The 26,072-nt window shown below is 36.0% G+C and overlaps 2 protein-coding genes across 2 annotated transcripts in view; both read left to right on the top strand.

Annotated features, from left to right (window-relative positions):
• Positions 1-26,072, top strand: part of LOC128985483 (protein kinase shaggy-like) — a 211,949-nt gene that overhangs the window by 74,380 nt on the left and 111,497 nt on the right. The gene's annotated exons all lie outside the window — the stretch shown is intronic.
• On the top strand, positions 11,688-24,133 carry LOC128985486 (eukaryotic translation initiation factor 3 subunit F-like). The gene is made up of 6 exons (XM_054405017.1): positions 11,688-11,922; positions 18,605-18,675; positions 19,224-19,441; positions 19,984-20,116; positions 23,105-23,317; positions 23,988-24,133. Exons 1-6 carry the CDS (start codon positions 11,814-11,816, stop codon positions 24,072-24,074), a joined length of 831 nt encoding a protein of 276 aa, XP_054260992.1. The 5' UTR covers positions 11,688-11,813; the 3' UTR covers positions 24,075-24,133.

The raw sequence follows: 26,072 nt of genomic DNA, 5'->3' as shown, positions 1-26,072 counted from the left end.
CATTCTTCGTCAGATTAGGCATAGGCACGAGACCCTCCTTCATTGCGCAGTCTGTAGTCTTGGAGATAAGAGAGATATGCGGTCAAGATAAGCAAGAACTGGAAAGGTCCGTTGTGGGTTTGCAATATTTATCTCAAAATTCAGCGCAAGGTTAACTAAATTTTGGAATTAGGGTCTGAATACGTGATTGGTGAAATCCAGGAGGCAATACTGAACTTGCACTACTTATGTTTTATCGCATTTTTTACCTTATCTACCAAAATTATGCTATTTTCCTTTGGCACTTTAGGGGGAAACGACTATTTCACCCTGAAAATCACGTTTGGAAATCGAGAAAAGCTTTAGAAATCGGCGATTATAAGCGCTTGAAAAATCTTTTTTTCTTTTAATGGAAGCCTATTTTTTATTATTCGAGTCATTTCAAACTTCTTTTCCTCTTGCACTTTTTCAGCAAACACATATTTCACCACGAAAAACACGTTTGAAAATCGTTAAAAGCGTTATAAATCATTAATATCGCCACATTTGACTGGTAAGTGTCAATAAAAGAGTGTAAAAGAGTCCTTGGAGCCTAGACGTTGTAACTCATAAAACAATGTAAGAACTACAAAGACAATTTATAATTTAACAATATACTAGATATTTAAATTACAATCACTCTGATGTTTGAAAAAATACTTTTGGACTGTAAATAAATCTCCAGCTGCTGTCTGAAATTAACGTAATTAACATCGCTCTTATGGGGGACAAATCCAAGATGGCTGTTAGCTTTCATTGACTCCACTGGAGAACAATAAAAAACTACAAAGAACATTTCTAATCTCACACTATACTCGATGTTAAATTATAATCACTTTGGTGTTTGAAAAAATATTTTTGGACGATAAATCGCTCTTCAGCAGCTGTTTGAAATTATCCAAAATGGCCACTAGCCTCCAAGGACTCCCTAAAATAACCTTTAGCTGAGCTCCTCAGCCCTAACCTAAGCTGGGTTTACCCAAAATCGGTAATTTTCGGCACTTTGCTGATCTAAGAATGGGTTAGGTTAGGTTAGGTTAGAGTAAGCTAGGTTGGATTACTTTGGTTTACCCACAAATTGGTAATTTTCGGCACTTTGCTATTTTTTAATAAGTAAGGTAAATTAATAAGTACGCAATTAATAAGTACGGTAAACCATATTACTGCAGAGGCCGGTCTTTATAAGTTATATTGTCTATGAGAGATTTATTTTGGACCTATTTGCATAAGTATGGTGATGCAAATGCAGTTGTCATCGAATTTATAATCATGGATCAGTCTAAGTTTTATTTTGTCAATAAATGTAAATATCCTTTTTGGTTAACAAAGGATGCAACCGAATCTGTAAATTAAGACAAGTATGCGAAAAACTTAAGTTTTCCAACCACCATTATTGCCTTGTTTACAACTATAAAATCGGAAGTAAAAATAACAATTAGGACAGCGTATACTAACTATTTGATTTTTGTTGTGAGTTGTATACAATATCACTTCTTTTTGAAATTATGTCAAGTCCAAGAGACATACATCTAGTTTTGTATTAAAGTCTTCTGTCAAGAACTACACGAATGTAAATGTTACTGTGGACAAGGTAGCTGAAACATTTGCAAATAGGTGTAATAAATTTAAGAATATTGTATTAGTAAAAGTATCATATACATTTGTCATTGATATCACTGTATTAAATAATGTATTACCTAATTATTTGTAGGGAGTAAATTAGTTAGTAGACTATCTATTAATCGATTTGCAAGGTACATTATGAATATTTCATAATGTAGCTTGTAAATAGATTAATGTATTTAAACCAGACGCTCGTCAAATAATGCAGTTCAAGGCGGAAATGTAGTGAGGGATACATCAGGATTAGAATGTGTGTTACAGAACAAGAAACTGATGACAATAGTTGGAATAACTAGTCAATGTCAACGCACTCGATAAAAGCGCGGGATTAAAAAAGGCGCGAATATGTGCAAGTACTACTGTATAACCAACGACAACACCTATGAAAAACCAGACATAAGCTATATTACAACCAGGCCTACGAAAAAGTCAAACTATGTAAATAATGAATCACTGAATATGATTAGACGAAATCACAGAGGTACAAACTATGTTAGATATTTACGTGGTAAAGGAGTGTAGTTTCCTGATAGGTCTAAACAACGTCATCAGTTACCAAATCAATTATTTTTACTAGTTTTAGTCATACAATTGTTCTCATTTAAACTTGCGCTATTATGCTAATTCAACCTAGGGCAGATGTAGTTCCCACAATATATCTATACTTACACGAGGAGAGCGTGGTTTCGGTGATTTTGTAAAGTAAGAAATAATAGATGTAGAAAGAAATGTGTAGATTTTGAACTTTTTTCTTTTTTCATTGATTTACTGTGTTGATTATGCACCACAGTGCTTTGTACTGTAATTATTTTCTGCCATTATGAAAAATTCATTGCCAATATTTCTTTCAAGGTCCCTTGCATTATTTTGCGTGTACTAATATGTACTAGGTGTACAATGCAGTTGTCTGCTTGCAATTTTGAGCGGAGCTATCATAGTACTGTAATCCAATACTTTTGCAAAGTCAATGCTAAATATAGTTCACGTAATTGAGATGTCTCCTACAAGTCCACTAAGTCAATTGTATAATTGTTTCTCATAAATGGGATGACTACTTGTAGTATCCAAAGTCAATGCTTTATCTGTTTCTCTTAAATGAAATCTCTACTTGCAGTATCTAAAGTTAATGATAAATCTATGCTAAAACTATTGCCTTGGGTGTAGTACGCCAGTGTCACGGTGATAACGGCGGGAGTGGTCGTGGTAGGCACGGATGAGTCGTTGTTCTTGCAAGGCTGTTTTTTGCCTGTCTTCTGGCTCAGTCAGCACTTACACCATCGGGAAGAGATAGTACATCCAAACTAACAAAAATAGGTTCCAAGGACCCATATTAGATTTAATACAATTGGCGGCAAACGTTATTGTTGATTAGTATGTTAAATAACAATAAAACTGTTGTAGGAGTTTGTTCCTAACCGTAGGTGCTCTGTATAATATTTAAATCGCTAAAATTATACCCCAACAATCAACGTTTACAATCGTGATACGTAAACAAATGATCCAATAATATGTAAGCCGAAGGATCGTCGTAAATTAATGTCTTTCGTGTAATACAACAATATGATAATAAACAATGTTACTATATCACTAATAACGTGTACGTAGACCGTCGTAATTAGGCTCAAATTAAAATATAATAATGCAATGTCAGTATTAAACAATCTTAATACTTGTGCGTAACAATATTGCTGTACTACAGAGAAACAAGGGTTTTCGAGTCGCTGTTGAATAATAGGACAACAAGAAATTTAATAATAATACGTTAATGAATACTATTACTATTGAACAGTTTCAATCCCAAATATTTTACGGGCAAGCAAGTCGGTTGTATTATGCAGAAATAAAGCCTATAGTAGAATTATGAACGAGGAAACTCAAATAGTAAACCGCACGAATACCGTTATCAAACAGCTGATTGGGCCCCTCTTATCTCTTGCCCATTCATCCAGAGTACAATTGACGAGCTTAAACAGTGTACAGTACATTTCTTTTTACGTACAGGTCTAGAAGGGTAGGTACAGGTGGACTAGCATTTACAATTCTCACCAAATATTTGGTAAACTGAATGATAACTGAAAGATAACTGAATGCTCTGACATGAAGCAGTGTTCTTCTTTACCTATAAAACAAGGTTGACACCTTTCTTCACTGATCACGTAATGCGTGATTTTCTATAAAGTCTTGGAAAAATAAAAGGAAAAATAGATAGACTACAGGTGTACTGTATGTGGTTTACACACAAATATTCATCAAACTGTGTGATAGTTTGTTATAGCAATGAACAGTTTGAGAGTACCTATCGTATTGTTTAAGTCGATGGAAAATCTCTGTTGATCCTGTTTTACAAGCAAACCAAAAAGATACAGTAGTCACCACTCTATGCGACATATTCTAGCCAGAATATTGTAATCGTATGATTCTATAAGCATTGGTAGGATTGCAAAGTACTACACAAACATTATTTCAAGGGTAAAAACAGTCACAATTTCCGCTGACTTTAAAAGAGTCAACTAAACTATTATACTAATGGACACACAACTAAATGGAACAACTAATGGAAATTCTCACGATGTACATTCGTTCGATATAAGCATTGAGTATACACGTCAGTACATACGTGTATACCCAATGATATAAGCAACGGTTCTTGCAATTTATTGCTTATTGTTTTTTAGAGTTGTTTTCGGACTTACTCACACTCGTATAAGGTTTTCCACGTTTGTCATTGATAATGTAGCCATTTTGCTTTGAAATGGCGACCATACAAAATGTATGCATTTTAAGCCAAGTATGAATGGAGATGAGTGTGGGATGAGTGGAGCGATCTTGTTGTCCTGTTTGTGACTAAGGCCGACATAATCCTTAGACACAGCTGTTAATTAATAGTGCATACAGTCAATTAATAGCAGCAGAGGTCAAGTTTGGTATCAAATTAAAGGTTTTATTCATAAAAATACATTGCTGCAAACCCAAACTCTAACGAGGATGATGATAATAACGTTAATGATGTCGCTAAAACGTATCGTTTGAAATTTAACAGCTGAAAATAAGTGAAATAGAAAAGGTTTTGGTTAAATCCATCAAATTGTAATTGGACACTAGTAAATACTAGTGCACTTGTTGCTACCTCCCCCCTTCGGTTTCATGTATTCCTCTCAATCAGTTCAAACCTAGGAGGATTAAACATTAATGTTAATTAATGTTAAATCCTCCTAGATTCAAACCTGAAACACCCAGATCGAAACTCGCCTGTCGTTATTTTACCATCGCCTGTTTTTTAAATATATTTTTCAAAAAAGAAATATTATATTGATTTACTTTGGTTTTTAAAAATGTTAACGTTTTATTTTGTTAAAGATTTATGGTGATACGTAAATATTGTGGTGTAGTAGAGTATATTATATTGTAGTTAAGTGTTAAATTTTGAAATTTTAGGGTGAATCGAGATGAATCTTTGTTTATAACATGGGTCTCTCCTACCTTAACATACATACCAAGTTTGATAAACATCGGTTGGAAAAGTGCAAAGATAAATATTTGTATGTAAAAAATACAAAATGGCGGATATCTGGTTAACGAAATTATTTTGGAAAAAATGTTATCCTTGATTTTCTGTTTATTTTGACCCAAGGAATTACTAGGTAAAGTATCTCCCCGCTTATTTTAACACCCTGTTTATGATGTATTCTTATAAGTGAAAAATGATAGCTGGTAATAAAGAAAGATGTTTTATAAATAATATGAATGTACTGGTGATCTGTATATTCACCTTTTTCTTGTCCTTAGATAAATTAAATTAGATAAATTAAAAGTCCACTCAGCAGTCGCATCGTACGATGTAGTTCTTTCCATGCGTTGCGAAATGCTACATTTGCCGTCCTCTTCAACCCAAGTTATCTACTGAACCACTGATTGTAAAAAATTCAAAAAAATATATTTTACGCATTACACTTTTGGCTACAACTTTGCCACAGACAAAACCTCTCTAACCCAAAAACAAAAAAAAATCTCGCATGCTAACTTTTTCATGTTAGAAATCACGATTTAAAACTATTTCACCATACAAATCATTTTTTATTAATTAGATCGGTAAATAGTTTAAAGTTCCAACAAAATAGTCATCGAGTAGGACTAACCAAGAAGCTCTGTGCCAAATTTCAAAATTTTAGCACAACTTTAAGAACACCAAAACACGAAATTATTGAAGACATGCGTCGAGAGGACTATCGTTGTTTTTAACAGATTATACTTTTGACCTTCCGGCACTGTTGACTCAGCGAAACTGAACTTATATTTTATCTTATTTCGTTATATTAAAACTGCTGTTGCATTAAGTCAAATTCCCAATAAGTCAATTGCTTTAAAATAGACTAAACTTTTAGCCCGGACTGTACTATTTGACTTTCTGGGATTTTTGATCTACAGACACTGCAAACATTGTAGTTTTTGACCTAGCGGCACAGGTTTAAATTATTTGACCTTCCGGGACTGTTGACTTTCTGCAACGCGTCCACATTTAAACACTAAATAAGAAATACGCGCAATGAAAGTTCCATGTGGTAATATTTATTTACTTAGAAAACGGAATTATTGCACAGTGTAACACTGGTAAGGCCAGTTTAAAACATTAAAGTACTCAACTCACCCCAACTCTCGCGCTTGGGGTGTTACTTCTCGCTCATTTAAAATAGCTAAAAAGTTAAAAATCATAATATTATATAATCACGGGATTGATCCCGGGATCGGCTGAGACGAATCACGGGATTGATCCCGGGATCGGCTGAGACGAATCCCGGGATTGAGACCCTTAGTTGTACACCATCCAATTAATTTAGTGCATATTATAGGCCTATTCTGAAGTTTGGCCCACAGCTTTGACGATTTCAACTTGGCAACTTCTATGCTTCTGATGGCTTAAGATATACAATTGAAGATTGGGATTGGCGCCAATGGGGCTCTTTAAGGACTTTTAACATTTATGCATTAAATAGATGTTCCAAGATGCCATGACATTGGCACAAATTCATCTCTAATTTCATTACCCTCAAAGCCTATTTCTGGTGTGTAAATATATATTCTACAGCATGTGGAAATATTACCCCAAATGAGAATCAGAATACCATTGTTAACATGGCTGTGAAACTACAGCGGTGACGAGATATGTTCAGTGGCCACATCACGCTGTCTAATAGGGAAAACAACCCTTACTTCAATATTTTATTGCTTTAACATTGATTTTAATTTCTATCCCACTACCAAGCATCAAAGGCTGGTAGACCATATCATTGGTTGCTTTAATGGTACCTTATTACTTTTTACCATTTACACTAATAGGAATATGAGGTGTTTGTTTTTAAGTTAAGTTTAAATCCAGTATAATTTTTAAAAGGGAAAAAGTGTCCTTTAACTTACATTGTTGGTGGATAGTATAAATATTAAGTGGTTTTCCTAAAAACAACATAGCATGACTACCCACATAGCACAGGATATCCCACAGAGTTCCCAAAACGTCCCAATATCCCATGAGATATAGGAATATTCCTGGCATATTCCCGTTACAATAATTAATCTAATTTTTTGAGGGTTTTTGATCGAGGGACAGGAATATCTTTGGCATATCCCTAGAATATCCACAATATCCTTTTTTCATAATTTATTTGTAAAATCCATTAATAACTCAAGTAAGTACCGGTACTTCTCGAAATATGCTACCGAATACAGCTTTCCCACACAGCACAGGATCCTGACCATATCCCACATAGATCCCAGGATTTGAGAATGTCCCTGGGATCACTCTAGGATATTGCACATATCCAACACAAACGAATGCATTTTGAGGATATCCTGGGGACTTCCTATGGATATTCTCGATAGGCTACCTATATTAAAACATATTTTATAGTATTGGATGTATTTTTTCAAGTGACAAGTGCTTGAGAAACGTTATTAAAAAGGTTTTCAATACTCTTTTGAATTAAAATAACTAATAACGTTACTAATGATTTATAAAAATTAATCATGTTTTTCGATCATATCCATAGGACATCCTTTGGAGATCCGTAGGATATTCCCCGTGGGGCATAATAACTATCAAACTCTAAATTTTTACCATTTTATAATAATAATAATACACCTGCTTACAATAATAATAATAATGCAAATATTTTCTTTCTAATTTAAATTCTAAGTTATTTGAGAAAATTTATTGGTTGAAAATTTAAGGGGAAATATTAATTAATCATATAACAATTATAATCTATATTCTTATTAAAGTATCGATCCTCTACAACTCCCAGAAAAACAATTTAACAACTTGATGCCTAAACAGAATCATAGTATCAAAAATATTTTTAAGTATTGCGACCATTTCAGCTGTCGGCTCCTCTTTAACCACTTGAAAACTAGTAATATCAACAGTCACAAATAGCTCAGATGATAAGATAAGAGTTTCATAAGTCAAAGGTACCCGGTTCTTTTTGACTGGGCAAAAATATTTTTGTTTCTATTTTTTCCCAAAATTTGTTTTTATGAGCTACTAGCTGTAACCCACGGGCTTTGCCCCGTTTAACTTCTTAATTTTCAAGATTATCTCGTTCGCATGGCTCAATCACGTCCTTGTTGAAGTTTGTTCGCTACGCTCACTCACCTTTAGGTTGGAGCTTGTTCGCTACGCTCACTCACCTTTAGGTTGGAGCTCGTTCGCTGCGCTCACTTGCCTTCAGTTTAGCTCGTTCGCTGCGCTCACTTGCCTTCAGTTTAGCTCGTTCGCTTCGCTAACTCGCCTCCAGGTTGAAGTTCGTTCGCTACGCTCACTCACCTTTTGGTTGCAAATTAGCTGTTGTCATAAATGTAACAGAAATAATAGTGCTGCACCCTGTTGGTAATCCTTGTAACTTTAATGCTATTGAACATCATAGAACAGGACCAACTTGTTTAATTGAAACAGCTGTTAAGATTCAATAATTCCATTTCTCATTAGGTTAACATGGGAAACTCCAGAGCCACTGGGGCGGAGCCCGAAAGGATTTTTGAAATAAGAATATGCCTATATGTTAATCGGGAATGTCAGCTATCATCATGCCAAATTTCAGCCCAATCCGACCAGTATTTTTCGCGTTCACTTGTCACAAACATACATCCATACATCCATATATCCATACATCCAAACTTTCTCATTTATAATATTAGTAGGATTTAATTAAAATACTTGACTGGCAAAAGTGCTTTTCAGACTAAATATTTATTATTTTGTTTTTTTATGTATAATATCCTGATGGGATATTCCAGGGATCAGGATTTGGGTGGACATAGGGATATCCCAGGGAGTTTCCCAGGATATCCTGAGGACATTGCGGGATATACAGAGGATATCCCCAGGACATTCCAAGGTGTTCTTGTGTTGTGTGGGTACAAACTATAGTTTTTGGTATTTTTATGGAGATACATAAAGTGGAACTACTGTAAAATGGCCTAGGTAAAAGACGAAAATTTGAAAAAAATATTTTTCCTACAGTTACCTAACAATGTACATGTTCTCTCGCTGATTTGAGAAAGCAAAGTGGCCAATTCGCTCATCAGTGAGACAATGTTAACATTGTCTCACTCTAATTACTTTGTCTCACTCCAGATTTGCAACGTGGAGGCACGAAATAGTGAGCGCGTAACATGCAGGCTACGTCGTATGCGCGCGAAATACGTTGGCAGCACTGGCTGTAATTCAGCTGGTCAGCTGTTGTACTGTTGTATTTTGTCACTTCACATTAAATGTTATATTAAAAGATATCTTCTGTGTAAAAATAGGTTATGTTTCTTCACAAATTTATTTGTTTTATGGTAACTGTAGGAAAAGTATAATGTGCAACTCGAGTTCAAAGTACAATTGCCTCACTCGAGAAACCATTCCTCACTCGCCTACGGCTCGTGAGTAAGGATTTCTCTCGAGTGAGTCAATTGCTCACTTTTCTCACTAGTTGCACAAATAACTATTTACATTGCTATAATGAAGCGATTTTTCTGAAAGGTCTTAAGTGACTGGAGTACTCCAACTGCAGTACAGATGTGGCAATGCAATAGGGGCAACGTCGCAAGTAGTGTTGTAACAGCTGTTTTGTTTGGATGCAGCTAATGGTATTTGTTTATTTACGAAAGCTTGGTTACTGGACTATGAAAATGTTGACTGTGACTCCGCTTTAAGTGTAAAGATGTAGAATTTCAATTCATGTTTTGGTTTTCAATTCTGTATGTTTTATTTTCAATATTTTAATAAATTTTTGTCCATAAATTAAAATCAATTAAGTGCAAATTAATGAACTGATGTCACCTGTCTGCCATGTTATCTTTATTGGACGTCTGAGCCTGACACTAATCAACCACGGCCGCCTTTAACTACAGGCCGTGGCCTTCGAACTGGCTACGTCGCAATTGGTGTTTTAACAGCTGTTTTTGTTTGGAAGCAGCTAATGGCATTTGTGTATTTACGAAAGATTGGTTATTGGACTATGACAATATTGACTCCTTTAAAAAATGTCCAGATATAGATTTTAATTCATATTGTTTCGGTTTTCAATTAATTCTGTATATTTTATTTTCAATTTTTTAATAAATTTATATTCATAAATTGAAATTTAAATGAATAAAGTGCGAATTAATGAGCTGATGTCACCTGTCTGCCATGTTATCTTATGGGACGTCTGTCTCTGAACAACACCACTTGCTACGTTGCCAATTCTACCAGGCCGCGGCCTGTAGTTAAAGGCGGCCGTGAATAAACCCTACTTGCGACGTTGCCAGTTCTCCAAGACCACGGCCTGGAGTTGGTGGCCATGGTTCAAACGCATACATTCCAATGAGCTAAAATAATAGCTGGAGTAAAAACTTTGTGTTAAAAAAACGTACCACTGTTTTTGCTGGATGTTTTTAAGAGTTTCGTGTTGTTAGGTTGGCCGTGTGATTGATTGATGGGACTCGTCAAATTAGAGACAAGATGAAGATAGCGCCATCCTGTTGTTTTGTTGAAAGTAAACCGCAGTACTATCCTGATAATTAGACCAATTAATTCGTATATACCAAGGAAAAATGTGGTTCGGATTCCACAATAAACTGTAGGTCCCTTAGTTGCCATTATGCGCTATTAATTAACAGGTGTGTTTAAGGAATGTCGGCCTTGGTCACTAACAAGACTACAAGATCGCGCCACTCACCCTACACTCATCTACATTCATACTTGGCTTAAAACACTTACTTTGTATGGTCGCCATTTAATAAGAAAGTATTAAAAGTAAACAAAAATATGTCAACATTATGATTTCAATAAAAGTTTATTTTACGAGCAACCCATTATTAACAAGATCCTAAACCGATGTTAATCAAGAGCCATGGGGCTAAACCATATATGTATTGGCTAGGCTAAACCCAAGACTATACCAATATATCTCCAAACCAGGAAACTTGACTATTTTCACCATTCCATAGCTTGAAAAGAGTTAGTATGTATTTACTATAAAAAACAATAGATAATGTTTCAAAATAAATTTATATACACAGGTTTTAACGTGCAATAACTTAAATAAGTTTTTTTATATGAGTCCACGAAATAACGGATAACCCCAAATAAATAGCATTGTTGGAATGAATTGAAATTGACAGCATCCCACCGACCGATCACATGGCCTACCTAACAACATGAAACATCGAAAACAAACTAGCAAAAACAGTGGCACGTTTTTCTCTAATGTTCAACCAGAGAGTAGTGATTGTGAAACCGTAACGCAGTGGTGTTTCATAATTAATGACAAATGAGATAACATCAAAGCTAGCTAGTTATGTTAAGCCTTATTTGACAGCCCAAAATGAGAAAAAGTTTATCGTGTAGTCAAAGAGTTGAAGTCGTAAAAAAAGTGGACTCGTTTCCGACTGTCGGGTCGTGTCGTCGGTCTCGGTTTCTGTGGCCAGTCGGCCAGTCACTCAGTCCAGTCAGTCGTCTCAGTCTCGTCGTCATTGTTTCATTCTTTCTTCAGTTTCTTCTTCTCTTCGTCTTCAGACTGTCTCGCTTCGCTCCCTCGCTCCCTGACCGCTGTCGGCGCTGTCACATAGCTCGTTTCTCCTGTATAGGTTAGGTGCAACACCGTATTATTATTACTAATTTTGTTTGCAGTTTTCTTAATCTAAGAACAATGGCATTGAATTTGATGGTTCGTGTTCATCCTGTTGTTTTATTTCAAATAGTGGATGCTTATGAAAGAAGAAATGGAGACGCACATCGTGTCATTGGAACTCTCATGGGTAAGCATTGGCATTCCAGATGCCAACCTAAGTTATGGGTTCCAAGGGGCTAAACAGCCTTATAGTATAGTGTAACTGCCCTGAATAGCAACATCACTATTATCTATAGTTTCTATCAATGCCAAACGAGTAGGCCCCGGTTATTATTCTTTTGCACTGTCTACTGTCAAATATGATTTCTAGATAACTTAGGATTAAGTAGGCTATTAACAGTAGAAAGGTATCATAATATAAATAATAGGTTACGTACCTTGGTCCGTCTTCAGTCTTATTTTTAGTCTATGGATGACTAATTTCGGGTACAAAGACCCATTATCAAATCCTTTAAAACATCGTGTAGAAGATGGTAAAAAATCCGACAGAAGTCTTCATCATTATATAAATACAGGTCAACAACACATATAGGTAGGGCCTACTTAGTTATTTATAGTCATCCATAGACTAAAAATAAGACTGAAGACGGACCAAGGTACGTAACCTATTATATTCGAATATCAGTCTACAGTATTGGTAGCAAAGATGTTTAAATATCGTCATATAGCATGACGGGGTTCCAAAGGGCTAAACAGCCTTATAGTATAGTGTAACTTCCCTGAATAGTAACATCACTATTATCTATAGTTTCTATCAATGCCAAGTGAGTAGGGCCCAGTTATTATTCTTGTGCACTGTAGCCTAAAATATAATTTCTAGGTAACTCAGGATTATTAACCCTAGAAAGCTATCGTCATATACCATGACGCTAAGGGTATCAATACGTAAATTTGACATAGCCTTTGACTTACCTGGCAAAAAAGTTGGTCATACAAAAGGGGTGCTAAAAATAACCCGCCCTATGTCAAATTTACGTGCGATACTCATCTAGGGTTAACTCATTGCAGCATAGTTTTACAACTACGGTTGAGCGAATTTTGCTGCATAGTGTTAAATTTTTTCCTAGACCTAGACAAGACTACCGGTATTGCATAGTGTCACAGAAAATATAACGACAATTATATTTATAGGTTACATGCAAAAGTATTTAAATTTATAAAGATGGATGGGAGTCGTGCACTAAAGTAGACTCCCCTAAATTTATGAACGATACCTGGAAATTAGGCCTATGTTTATCAATTTGGTGTCATAAATGAACTATAATAACAAATTAACTTAGTTTTGAAAATCACATTCCAACTTGGTAATAATTGTCTAGGCCAACATAAAGAGGCCTGATGTCTGACTCCATCATATTACCAAATACAAAAGTATCGATACCATTACCATTAAGTTGTCCTAGAAGTTAGGTTTTGATGGTAATGGTATCGATACTTTTGTATTCGGCAATATGATGGAGTCAGACATCAGGCCTCTTTAAGTTGGCCTAGACAATTAGCCTATTACCAAGTTGGAATGTGATTTTCAAAACTAAGTTAATTTGTTATTATAGTTCATTTATGACACCAAATTGATAAACATAGGCCTAATTTCCAGGTATCATTCATAAATTTAGGGGAGTCTACTTTAGTGCACGACTCCCATCCATCTTTATAAATTTAAATACTTTAACATGTAACCTATAAAAATAATTGTCGTTATATTTTCTGTGACAATATGCAATGTCTAGGTCTAGGAAAAAATTTAACACTATGCAGGAAAATTCGCTCAACCGTAGTTGTAAAACTATGCTGCAATGAGTTAACCCTAGATGAGTATCGCACGTAAATTTGACATAGGGCGGGTTATTTTTAGCACCCCTTTTGTATGACCAACTTTTTTGCCAGGTAAGCTATATGACCTTGATACTGTCGTGTGCGTTAAAATGTACTTGTATCTCGTGACATTATTGGTATAAATGTACAATACGCGACCGTATTTTTCCGCAAGACGGCCAACAACAGATTTGAACTTGACTGGTTGTCCATTTTACGCCGCTTTTGCATTAGGCTACCAACTTTTTGACCTTGATACTGTCGTGTGCGTTAAAGTGTCCTCTATATATATATTTAATATATATTTCATTTGGTGTGATAACTTAATAATGTTAAACGTATTGCCTTCAGACACAGATAAGAATAAATTACATATAACTCTTAGAGTTTCTTTTCAATGACTTGTTGGGCTGAAAAATTAACCATAGCCTGATAGCCTACGATATTATGCTACCCAAGTTATTACCTTGCATAAGTTAACTTAGTTAAAAATCCTACATTGGTGTAAAATTGTTTGCAACTTATCAAATGTTTTATTGTCAGGCATAGCTTACTATAAGGTTAGCTAACAAAGATGGGGTTTTCACTTTTTTTTGGCTTCCAATTTTCGATAATGTACTTAGCGCCTGTTTAACAGCTTAAATCAAACAGTAGACCTCAGGAATGAGAATTATTTCTTAGTCCCTTTTAAAGTTCGTGTGGTGATGTGAACATTATCACCTGATAATATTTATTATTTGATTTGTTTGTAAATATTGTATTTGTTCTTAACTAAAACATGGTTGTAATTTTGAATGAATAAAAGCCATACTTTTGGTTTACTAAGTCTTTCTTACAACAATTTTATTCATTCATTGATAAACTCAGTTAGTGCTACATTACAATGGAGAAATTCCTTAGACCAGACAAATTGCAAATTGACCCGGAATCTCCAACTGCCTCAGAGGAATGGACGCACTGGTTACAAACATTCGAAGACTTTCTAACCATGACAGAATTCGTTGAAGACAAGGAGAAACTGAAACTACTAACTAATCGATTATCTTTTACTACTTATAAATTTATCAAGGAATCTGAAACTTACCAAGACGCTTTGAGAGTTCTTAACTCAATTTACATCAAACAAAAGAATGAAATATTCTCAAGATATTTAGTAATGACTAGAAAACAGCAACAAGGTGAGACTATTGACAAATATGTGTCGGAACTGAAACTTTTGAGCCAAGATTGCGTTTTTGAAGCTGTTAATGCGATTCAATACAGGGATCATTACATTCGTGATGCTTTTATCAATGGCTTAGCCTCGTCATACATACGACAGAGACTATTTGAAAATAAAACTTTAGACCTAGCTGAAGCAGTGGAACAGTCTAGAGCTCTTGAAATGGCTCAAGCTCAAGTCGAGAGCTATCCAAAATCTATGTACGGAATGCAAACTTGTGCAACGAATGAATTGGCAAAGCAAGCTTGTCAGTACGAATTCCCACTACAACAAAAGGAAGAAGCGACTGTTTCCGCTATTAAAAATGTTGATGGCAAGTGTTATTTTTGTGGGCATGATAGACACTCTAGAGATCGCTGTCCAGCCAGAGAAGCAACTTGTGGGAAATGTAACAAGACAGGGCATTATGCGAGAGTCTGTAAAAGTAATCCAATTCAACATTTTAAAGTAAAACAGAAGACGTCTAGTACATCAGCTGCACTAATAGCAACTACACATAATACATCTGTATTGAAGGACTCTACAGTTGAAGCTAAAGTGAATGGCCTGAAAGCAAATTGCTTAATAGACACCGGGAGTACATCAAGCTTTGTAAACTTGAAGTTTGTTCAGTTAAACAAAATTAAAATGTATAATGAAAGTGGACAAGTATCACTAGCTGCTTCTAATATGAAATCAAACGTCCACGGGTTTGTTAAAATCAACCTAAATCTGTTGAATCACAATTACAACAATTTCAAGTTGACTGTTCTTGAAGATCTTTGTACTGACGTGCTTATCGGACATGATATCATGAAACTCCACTCAAATATACAGGTTTGGTTTGGAGGTAAGAAACCTCCTCTGTTGGTGTGCTCCTGTGCCAAAGTTGAACCACCCAAACTATTCTGCAATTTAACTCCAGATTGTAAGCCAATAGCCACAAAATCACGACGTTACTCAGATGAAGATATGCAATTTATAAAACAAGAAATGGAAAGACTACAGACTGAGGAGATCATTGAACCTAGTTCGTCACCTTGGCGTGCACAAGTGTTGGTTGTTACAAACGACAAAGGGAAGAAGCGACTGTGTGTGGACTATTCGCAAACGATAAACAAATTTACTCTGTTAGACGCCTATCCCTTACCAAACATAGATGATCTAGTATCCACTGTAGCGACGAACAAGGTTTTTAGTGCCATTGATCTAAAGCAAGCATACTATCAAATACCAATTTCTGACGAAGAGAAGAAGTACACTGCTTTTGAGGCTGCTGGTCGTCTTTTTCAATTCAGAAGAATCCCATTTGGCGTAACCAACGGGGTGGCATGTTTTCAAAAGACCATGGACCAAATCATTAGAAAAGAAAAACTGAATGGAGTGTATGCCTATCTGGATGATTTGACCGTATGTGGAAAGGATCAAAAGGATCATGATGAGAATCTAAGAACATTTTTAGATGCTGTAACTAAGTATGGACTTGTAATCAACAACGAAAAGAGCAAGTTCAACCAGTCTTCAATAACCTTGTTGGGACATTTAGTTTCCCATAACTCTATTCGACCTGATCCAGATCGGCTAGAATCTCTACTGTCACTTCCTGTGCCCAAAGACCAAGTTTCACTAAAGCGAGTCCTAGGATTTTTCGCTCACTATTCAAAATGGATACATCGGTTTTCTGATAAAATAAGAAACCTGACACAAGTCAATTCTTTTCCTTTGTCACAGGAAGCGGTTGCAGATTTTGAAGCCCTCAAACTTGACATTGCAAACTCAGTAATTACTCCTAGGAATGGGCAAGAGCCACTGGTAGTGGAGACTGACGCATCTGACATAGCCGTGGCAGCAACTTTGAGTCAAGATAATCGGCCAATTGCTTTTTTCTCACGGACTCTAAACAAATCTGAGAAGCTGTATTCAGCTGTTGAAAAAGAAGCCGTTGCCATTGTCGAAGCCCTTCGAAAATGGAAATCATTTCTTATCGGAAGAGACTTCAGATTATACACGGATCAGCAAGCTTTATCATTTATCTTTGACAAGAGGCATACAAGCAAAATCAAGAACGATAAAGTTATGAGATGGCGACTAGAGCTAACACCTTATCAATATGAAATAGTGTACCGACCTGGTAGGGAGAATGTAAAAGCAGATACGCTCTCTCGGGCATGTGCGGTTCGCTGGGACAATGCTAAGTTGTTTGAATTACACAAATCTCTCTGCCATCCGGGAGTCACTCGAATGTTTCATTGGATTAAAACTAAAAATCTAAACTACACTCTGGATGATGTAAAAAGGATGACGTCAGCTTGTCAAACATGTGCAGAAGTGAAGCCAAGATTTCACCAATTCCAAGGCAAATTGATAAAGGCAACCACTCCCTTCGAACGTCTAAATATTGACTTCAAGGGCCCTCTTCCATCAACAACCAGAAACCGTTACCTTTTAACCATGGTGGACGAGTATTCTCGTTTTGTATTTGCTTACCCCTGTAAGGACATTAGTTCAGCAACAGTTATCAGATGTTTTTCAGATCTATTTTTTATGTTTGGAGCCCCGTCCTTTGTACATTCAGATAGAGGTTCATCTTTCATGTCGCGAGAGCTGACGGACTTTCTTCACAAGTACGGAGTAGCTACAAGTCATACGACACCTTATAACCCTAGAGGGAACTCTCAGATTGAACGCTTCAATGGAACAATATGGCGAACCATCCTACTAGCTTTGAAAAACCACAACCTGCCAGTTGCTGCATGGGAAGAAGTATTACAGGAGGCACTTCACTCAGTCAGATCTCTTTTATGCACTGCGACAAACTGCACACCGCACGAAAGATTCTTTATACATAGCAGAAGATCTACCAATGGAGACTCCTTACCATCTTGGCTATCCGCTCCTGGTCCTGTCCTGCTTAGAAAGTTTGTAAGATCTAATAAATATGATGACCTTGTGGAGCCAGTTCAACTTTTGGAATCAAATCCACAGTACGCTCTCGTCAGATGAAGAGATGGGTCAGAATCACAAGTATCCCTGAGACATCTTGCACCCGCTGGCCTACCTCCTGATGATCTACCTCATGAAGACAACACTACTGAGAGAGAGATTGTTGAAAATATAGATTCAGACATTGACCACAATGAAGTTCAAAATGAAACTCAACAAACGGTATCTCAGACCCCAACTTCAGAGACGGCTGTGGGGGAACTACGTCCAAAGAGGAATGTCAAGCCTCCGTCATATCTAAAGGATTACGTATGCTATACCTACCTTGAAAACTAGTGGGGGAGAATGTGGTGATGTGAACATTATCACCTGATAATATTTATTATTTGATTTGTTTGTAAATATTGTATTTGTTCTTAACTAAAACATGGTTGTAATTTTGAATGAATAAAAGCCATACTTTTGGTTTACTAAGTCTTTCTTACAACAGTTCGTTTAATTTTAAATTCTTGCACAATTTGAGTTTAGCGATTTGATTTTTGATTTTTGCTCAAAATAGGCTAGGTATGGAAAATGATTAACTTAGTCCATATACCTTTGTAAAATTTTGAACTCTTACTAAATTTAACTTTTTTTAAATTCAACTTTTAAAATTACTAGGCCTAAATATAAAAAAAATCAAGCAAGAAAATAATTAGAACAGAAGCACTTAATGATATTATGGGTGATCTCTCCTTCAAAAATTTGGAAATGCAATAAAAAGTTTTGATAAAAAAGAAGGTTGGCTATACAAGGTAGGCTTAATCCTCTTAACTTAAGGTTAAAACAAATAAATAAACTTATATTTCAGGCTCCGCTGACAAAGGCGTTGTAGAAGTGACCAACTGTTTCTGCGTTCCTCACAAGGAGCACGAAGAATTGGTAAATAACTACTTATTAACTAGGCCTATGTAGCTTTTATCAACCTGAAAATCTAATTTCAATCTGCATTTACCCTTAACTTAAACTATAACACTGATTATGCAAATTATACAAAATTCCGGAATAGTGCATGTATCATACATAGTGCCTATCTGTTACGATTGCATACAAATAACCAAATACAAGATTAGCGGTATCAGTAAATTTTAATGCTAGTCCAGGAAGATATAGTGTCGACTCCAGGATCTCGTTTGGACCCCTTCGGACATTACAAGAAGTCCCTCTGCCTGGCCTGTGATTTATTTAGACAGGTGATGATTCGTTTATTGTTCAGACTGCCATGAATCAAACCAGAGAGAGATGATTTTTTGATAATTTTGATTTTATTATTTCTAACTAAAATCTTTCATCATTTCATAGCCTATAAGGTTAAAAAAAAAAAAAAAATCTCAATAGGCTACATCTAATGGTCTCCAACACTAAAATTAATTGTATAATTTGCAGATCTTTAACGTACAAATCAACTGAAACCAACCTTTCTTATTTAGGTGGAGGCAGAGCTGACTTACGCTAGCGACATGTACGAGATGAATCAGAAGGTGAACAAGATGGAGACCATTGTAGGTTGGTGGGCAACGGGAAACGAGGTCACCAGTCACTCGGTTGTCATCCATGATTATTACGCGAGAGAATGTTCGAACCCAGTTCACATGACACTGGACACTACCTTAAGTGGAGGTCACATGGGGATCAAAGCATACCTCAAGTAAGTGAATCATACAAACTACCCAAAGGTATTTTTAACAGAAGCTTTATGTCAGGACTGTTAGTTTAGTAGAGGGTATGCGAGCTAGGTTGTTGGCCTGTGGTCAGACTATGCAAGCTAGGATGAACTGTTTGTGTAAGAATTTAGTGTTTTTCACTCAGTAGAACAGTCTATTTACCATCCTGATCTGGCTTTGAATGAAAGTCGCCACAAACAAACATATATCACAAATCATAATGAATTCAAATATACAAGACATTGAGTTTAAGACTATGAAGTAGCAGAAGGCAGAATGGATGTTATGAAGTACAGTTAAGTCTTTGCAAGTTGACTGGCCCATTTTTCAACCAATGGTGGCATTATTGTTAGCCTACAATGTGGTTAAGAAAGCTATCAGTTTACTTGGTCAAACTTGCTAACCAACTGTAGTTTACTTAGAGTCTCTTACTTTTGTATATTTAAATTTGTCCTGATTTGTGGCTGTTTGTGGTGACTTGTAAATTTGTTCATATTCTTATGTTTGCATTAAACTGTTTTGACAGTGTTTCCATTGGTGTCCCTGGGGGCAAGTCTGGAAACATGTTCACCCCAGTTCCTGTGGATGTCTTGTGCTACGAGCCAGAAGTTGTAGGGATCAAGCTATGCCAGAAAACCCTAGGAGTTGGATCAAAGAAGGTAGCCTATATTAATCTATCAGTAAATTACATATCTATTAGGCCCTAGTAAAATATACACTGTGTAAAATACAATTTTAAATTTATTAGGCCTACCTTATTTTGTTGCCTTTGTTCTCGAGTTAATGTTTTGTATTAGAGGTGTGCGAGCCTGAGATTTTTGATCGAGCCAAGGCCGAGCCGAGCTTTCTTAAAAAAGATTTTCATGAGTTTTACGTAGTTACATAAAACAAGATAGGCCTAATCATTCAAAAACCTAAAAAAAATGCAATTTAATGTTATGATGTAGAGTTAATAATTGTGATTTTTTTAGTACGGTAGATGAAAAGAGGAACTAAGTTTATACAAAAATAATCTCACCTCATTTTATTTATTTTTTTTGCGATGTTCTCTTAAAATTGGTGCGGTCTAAACGGAAATTGTTCTAAGATCAAAAATGGGGGCACTGGAGCAGGTGTGCATTGAAAAAAAGAAGGCACCCATATTTGTCTTGCCATGGGGGTGTACCCAACTGTTTTTCAAGCGGAGGTCACTGCTATCTTGGTTTGTGCTCGAGAACATTTTAACAAAGATTAGAGACAAGACAATTAACATCTACTCTGATAGTCAAGCCACCTTAAAGGCACTCAACTCTTACGAATTCAACTCAAGGCTTGTGTGGGATTGTCTTGCTTCTGTGTCTGAGTTGGGTAGGAGGCATTATCTTACGCTCTTGCTGGGTGCCTGGACACTCAGGCATTAAAGGAAATGAAGCCGCAGATAGACTGGCAAATGCCGCCTCTGCGACAACAATGATTGGCCCACAACCCTTCTATGACATTTCACTAAAAAGTGCACGTTCTTCGATTGCGTCATGGGCCAACGAAATGCACCGCTAACGATGGGTTGATACTCCCCTTCTTAGGGTCACCAAGCTTACTCTGTTTAGGCCTTCAAAAGGGTTGCCTCTGACCTCTTGAGACTAGACAGGCGAAGAATCAAATTAATGTTAGAACTGATAACTGGCCACGGTCGATTCAGACAATGGATGGGCTTATTTGATGGTGAACCTATCTGTAGGCACTGTGATAGGTCAGAGGAGACAGCCAATCACCTGCTCTTTGATTGTGATGAGCTCTCTGGTGCTAGAAGGACAACTCTTGGCAATGTGGCAAGAGGTAGATATATTCCCGAGGAGGAACTAATTATTGGGAAACTACAGGCTTTCATCGGATGCCTGAATTTGTAAAGTCTATCAAGGAAACAATAATTGTCTGGGGTGCGCAATAATTCAATTTTTGGATGAAGTGCTTCATGGTCTCGGCCTGCCCTGTCAGATAAGGTGCGGTCATAAATGGACAAGTAGGGCTTAAATGTTAAAATAATAAATAACAATATATCTAATAGCTTTAATGGTTTTGGAAATTTTTTAAATTGAAGTGAACTTACCACAAAATTAGCATAAAAGTTATTACCATATTTTTATAATATGTATGGAAATATTTTGTGATCAAAATAACAGTTAGAAAGAACATTTATTGAAGCAGAAATATATTTATATTTTCAGCAAATTTAAGTGCCATCACCTCTTTATACTTTCAACGTTGGCTTATGTATTTACGCTGGAAGCTTATGTTAACAATTGATTTAAAATTATCTGATTATTTCGCAACAAACAAGCATAAGATATGTCTGTGTTTTGCATCTCGTATATGGTCACAAATAAAAAGCAGTATTAAATTTGGTACACTATATCATATTTTTTGTAATTTGCAACAATTACAATGTTACACTGACTTTAATCCGTAATCAAGGTAATATCGTTCCTGAGGTCATAAAAACATCATTATCGTCTTTCTTGATGACAGTAAAATTCTGAGAAGTGCCTAGCCTATCTCCTTTGGTGACAGAAATGCCATGATCGTCTCCCGCTACAGCGGCAAAATACTGAATATCTTCATCAGTCACAGAAACATTATCATTGTCTCCTGTAATTGAGGCTAAATCCTGAACGTCTCCTGCAGAGGTGTGGCCATCATCGTCATATCTTTCGGTCACAAATAATTATAGGAAAACCTTACCATCGTGAATTTCGTCCATGAGTTTGATGTCAAGCAATGGATATGAATTAAGAGTGTGCTCAGCTTGCAGCAAAATAGATCCAGTTCACATGCTGTAAGAGTCCCATCATTGTGTTGTTTGGTATATTTTTCACCATGCTTCCAAGGGTCACTTACAGAACCATTGCTCATTTGGTATATTGAACCAAGTTGTTGTAATAACTTTTAATGACCCAACATAATAAAAAAATTACAGTCTTTAATACAGTCTACTCTTAGTAATTCAAACACTGAATAAATCAATAATTTGAATAATTTAAAATCAGTCCGTAGAGAATCTCTTAATATTTTGAAGTTTTACCATGCATTTTGATACCCTCGGTATTCAAAGTCCTAGCAGAGGGCAGGCCGATTTGAAACGCACAGTAATTCAAAGTTTTGTTGGCAAAAATCACTATAATTCAAAGGGAGGGATTCCTTCCTGTCATAACAAGAAACTATACATCCTGTTCGCACAGTAGTAGTTAGTATTAAATAATGTCATTGATGACACAAAAATTAATAGCAAAATTCATACAAAATTAAAAAAATTTTAAAAATAAAACAATAATAAAAAATAAAAATAAAATAATTTGTAAAATAACTTAACAAAGAAATAAGCTGTGTTTGAGTAAGGTAACCAAAATAAGTTTTTTAATTGTAAAGTTCTGTACCGGCACCTTACATGATAATACAGTGGTAATTGCAAAGATCAAATTTGAACTGTTTGTAATTCAAATGTTTAATTTTCCCCCCAATAAATAGAACCTCTTAATATTTTTAATTTATTTACTTGGCCTACCAATTTTGAACTATCACGAGTCCACTGTATGACATTTTTCTTTGTGTTTAGAGCTTGCCTTGATTCTCTTAAGAAAGTGTTTTGTATAAATATGGCATTTTATTTACAGAGTGTGGAGCCGATGACAGACTTGGCATTGATCGCGGAGGCATCCCAGAAGCTGACGTCGCTGCTAGACCATGTGCTGGCGTATGTGGACGATGTGTTGGCTAATCGTAAGGCGCCTGACAATACTGTGGGGCGAGCTCTGCTGGATATGGTCCACAGTGTACCCACCATGACACCGGAGCAGTTTGAACACATGTTCAACTCTAACATCAAGGTCAGAGATGTTCCTTCAACTTATGTTTCTTTGAAAACTCCTTCATGGTATCTTATATTATTAGTAAACAAGGGTAGAAGGTGGTTTGGACTCACAGTTTTCAAGCAGATAACTATTTTGATCCTGAGGTGTACGTTTGTTGTTTGCTGGGGAATAATACCTTTGCTTCCCGTCTCAAGAAACCCTGTTATGGCTTTTCTTTTGACACAGTTAAAGTATTAGGAAATAATTTCCTTTCCCTATTTGGATACGTAACTAAAACGTGCCTTTTTACCTTTTCTTTATTTTATTGTTGACCCAATCTGTTAACCATCTCGTGAAATTATTGTACCAGGAAGTCAATGTCACAAATTCCAGAAGTCACTAATATTTTACCTGAGCTATAGAAATAATTAATTTAAAAGATTGTAATTGATAAACTTAGTGATTCTTTGTGTCTTGAATGGAATTTTCTCTATCATAAATGATAAACTAATCATATACAGATTTACTATAAAAGGCAACTTAAATGTCAGATTTGAAAGTAAGAAAATTGATAGACATCCTGTATAAACCAATATACTTTGATAACATCATACATCCATAGAAGAGCCTTAAATGCTGAGTAAATCCCTGTTCCAAAATAAAGTTTTGTCATAAAGCATTACTAAATATCTTGATCTTTTTCCAGGATTTGTTGATGGTCATCACACTGTGTCAGCTAACAAAAACTCAACTGCAGCTCAACGAGAAGTTGACATTGTTAACATCCATTTAATTACTTCCTCCTAATGTTGTGATTTATAAAAAATGTAAAAATATAATTAACCTCCAAAATCCTGGATTCAATCATTTATTCACCTTCAAGATAAAATGTGTCCAGCAAGTATGAGACGCAGGCCAGTAGTAAAACACAGGTTTCCGACAAAGACCTCCCAATAAAACTAGAATCTCGCTAATGTAAAATAATTAGTAGAGGACTCTGTTCGGATTACTAAATCGTTCATATTAGCCAAAAATTCAGTAAAATTGGATATAAACCAAACCATTTGTTTGGGATTGTAATTGACCATACTCTTGCTAAGACCATTATCATCTCCCACGATTTTGATAACTTGACGACCTTAAAGAAGAGAAAATAAACCCAACAGAACACCATTAATGAATGGATGGTTGGCAATAGGCTTATTGCCAATTATTTGGAATTTCCAGGTTCTATAACTACTGCATAAAATTACAAATTTTCCTAATCATCAAAATTTACATACAATTCCTGGTTTCCAGGATGTTGGACACCCTAGTGCTATTATTTACTTTTCCCCCAAAAAATTGTTTGGTTTAACAGGATTCGGATTCACCTATTAATTTGATTCACACTGTAGAACTAATAATCAATGCGTAACTAACAACCAATAATAATTAATACGTCTAATTATATTAAGCAATAGTTATTTGTGCAACTAGTGAGAAAAGTGAGCAATTGACTCACTCGAGAGAATGGTTTCTCTAGTGAGGCAATTGTACTTTGAACTCGAGTTGCACATTATACTTTTCCTACAGTTACCATAAAACAAATAAATTGGTGAAGAAACATAACCTATTTTTACACAGAAGAGAACTTTTAATATAAAATTTAATGTGAAGTGACAAATACAACAGTACAACAGCTGACCAGCTGATTTACAGCCAGTGCTGCCAACGTATTTAGCGTGCAGACGTTGCCTGCATGTTACGCGCTCACTATTTCGTGCCTTCACGTTAAAAATCTGGAGTGAGACAATGTTAACATTGTCTCACTGATGAGCGAATTGGCCACTTTGCTTTCTCAAATCAGTGAGAGAACATGTACATTGTTAGGTAACTGTAGGAAAAAGTTTTTTGCTTGATCCGTCAATATGTAATCCTATCCATCTGATCCAGGGGCGGACTGGCCCGCCGGCCCACCGGCCGGAGGGCCGATGCGCCTTCTCAACATTCCAATATTTGCGCCCTCGATAGGAAAAATTCATAAAATTTTTTTAAAAAATGAGACGAGATGTATTTTTTAGAAAGCAAGAGGAAAAACTTAGAGTAAAAGTTTCAGCAGTGAATAGCAAAACATAAAGTCGGGCGTGAGACCTGAATAGACACTGTCGACAAGCGAGAGCAAAGCAGCTCTTCTCTCTCGTACGTGTAGGCCTACTCCGAGTGGAAGGCACTTACTTTACTCTGTGGTCTGAGCAAACAGCTGTCCTCTTCCCGCGTCATTTTACGCAGATCCCGAAAAAAACTGCACTGCGACCACGAGTACTAGAAAAATGCCGGTATGGATCATAAACAAATTACGTTTTTGGCCCGAAAATAAACATTATTTAACATCGCTTAAATGGAACTGCCAAATCATATGTTCAATTGTTCAATGCTCAGTATAGGATTCGGGCCAACAACGTCATTTGTTTACGTTTGTGATCCATACCTGTATTTTTCTAGTATTCGTGACTGCGACTACATCCGACATCGGTCGGTGTCACGATGTCGTCTGTGGCAAACAACTAGTGAAGATAATTTAATATTATTCATATTTGTTATAATATTGAATTATTGCTCACACTATAACTATTTCACTTTAAGTCTCATTTAATTTTATCAATATCAACTCAACTCTCTTGTAAAATGGCGTTTGCCGTGCATGTAATAAATAAATAGTGTGAGCTGCCAGTGCCAATTAAAATGTGGCTCTCTTTAGTGAGTGTCTGATTTGTGTCTCTGTGTCGAAAGCTTCAATTTATTTTTATAT

This window comes from Macrosteles quadrilineatus, unplaced genomic scaffold, assembly GCF_028750875.1.
Source record: "Macrosteles quadrilineatus isolate MER2022 unplaced genomic scaffold, UCM_ALF_1.0 Scaffold_2__2_contigs__length_208266976, whole genome shotgun sequence".
In the NCBI taxonomy this organism is placed as follows: Eukaryota; Metazoa; Arthropoda; class Insecta; order Hemiptera; family Cicadellidae; genus Macrosteles; species Macrosteles quadrilineatus.
Note: the sequence above shows the minus strand (reverse complement) of the source record. Positions and strands in the feature narration are given on the sequence as shown.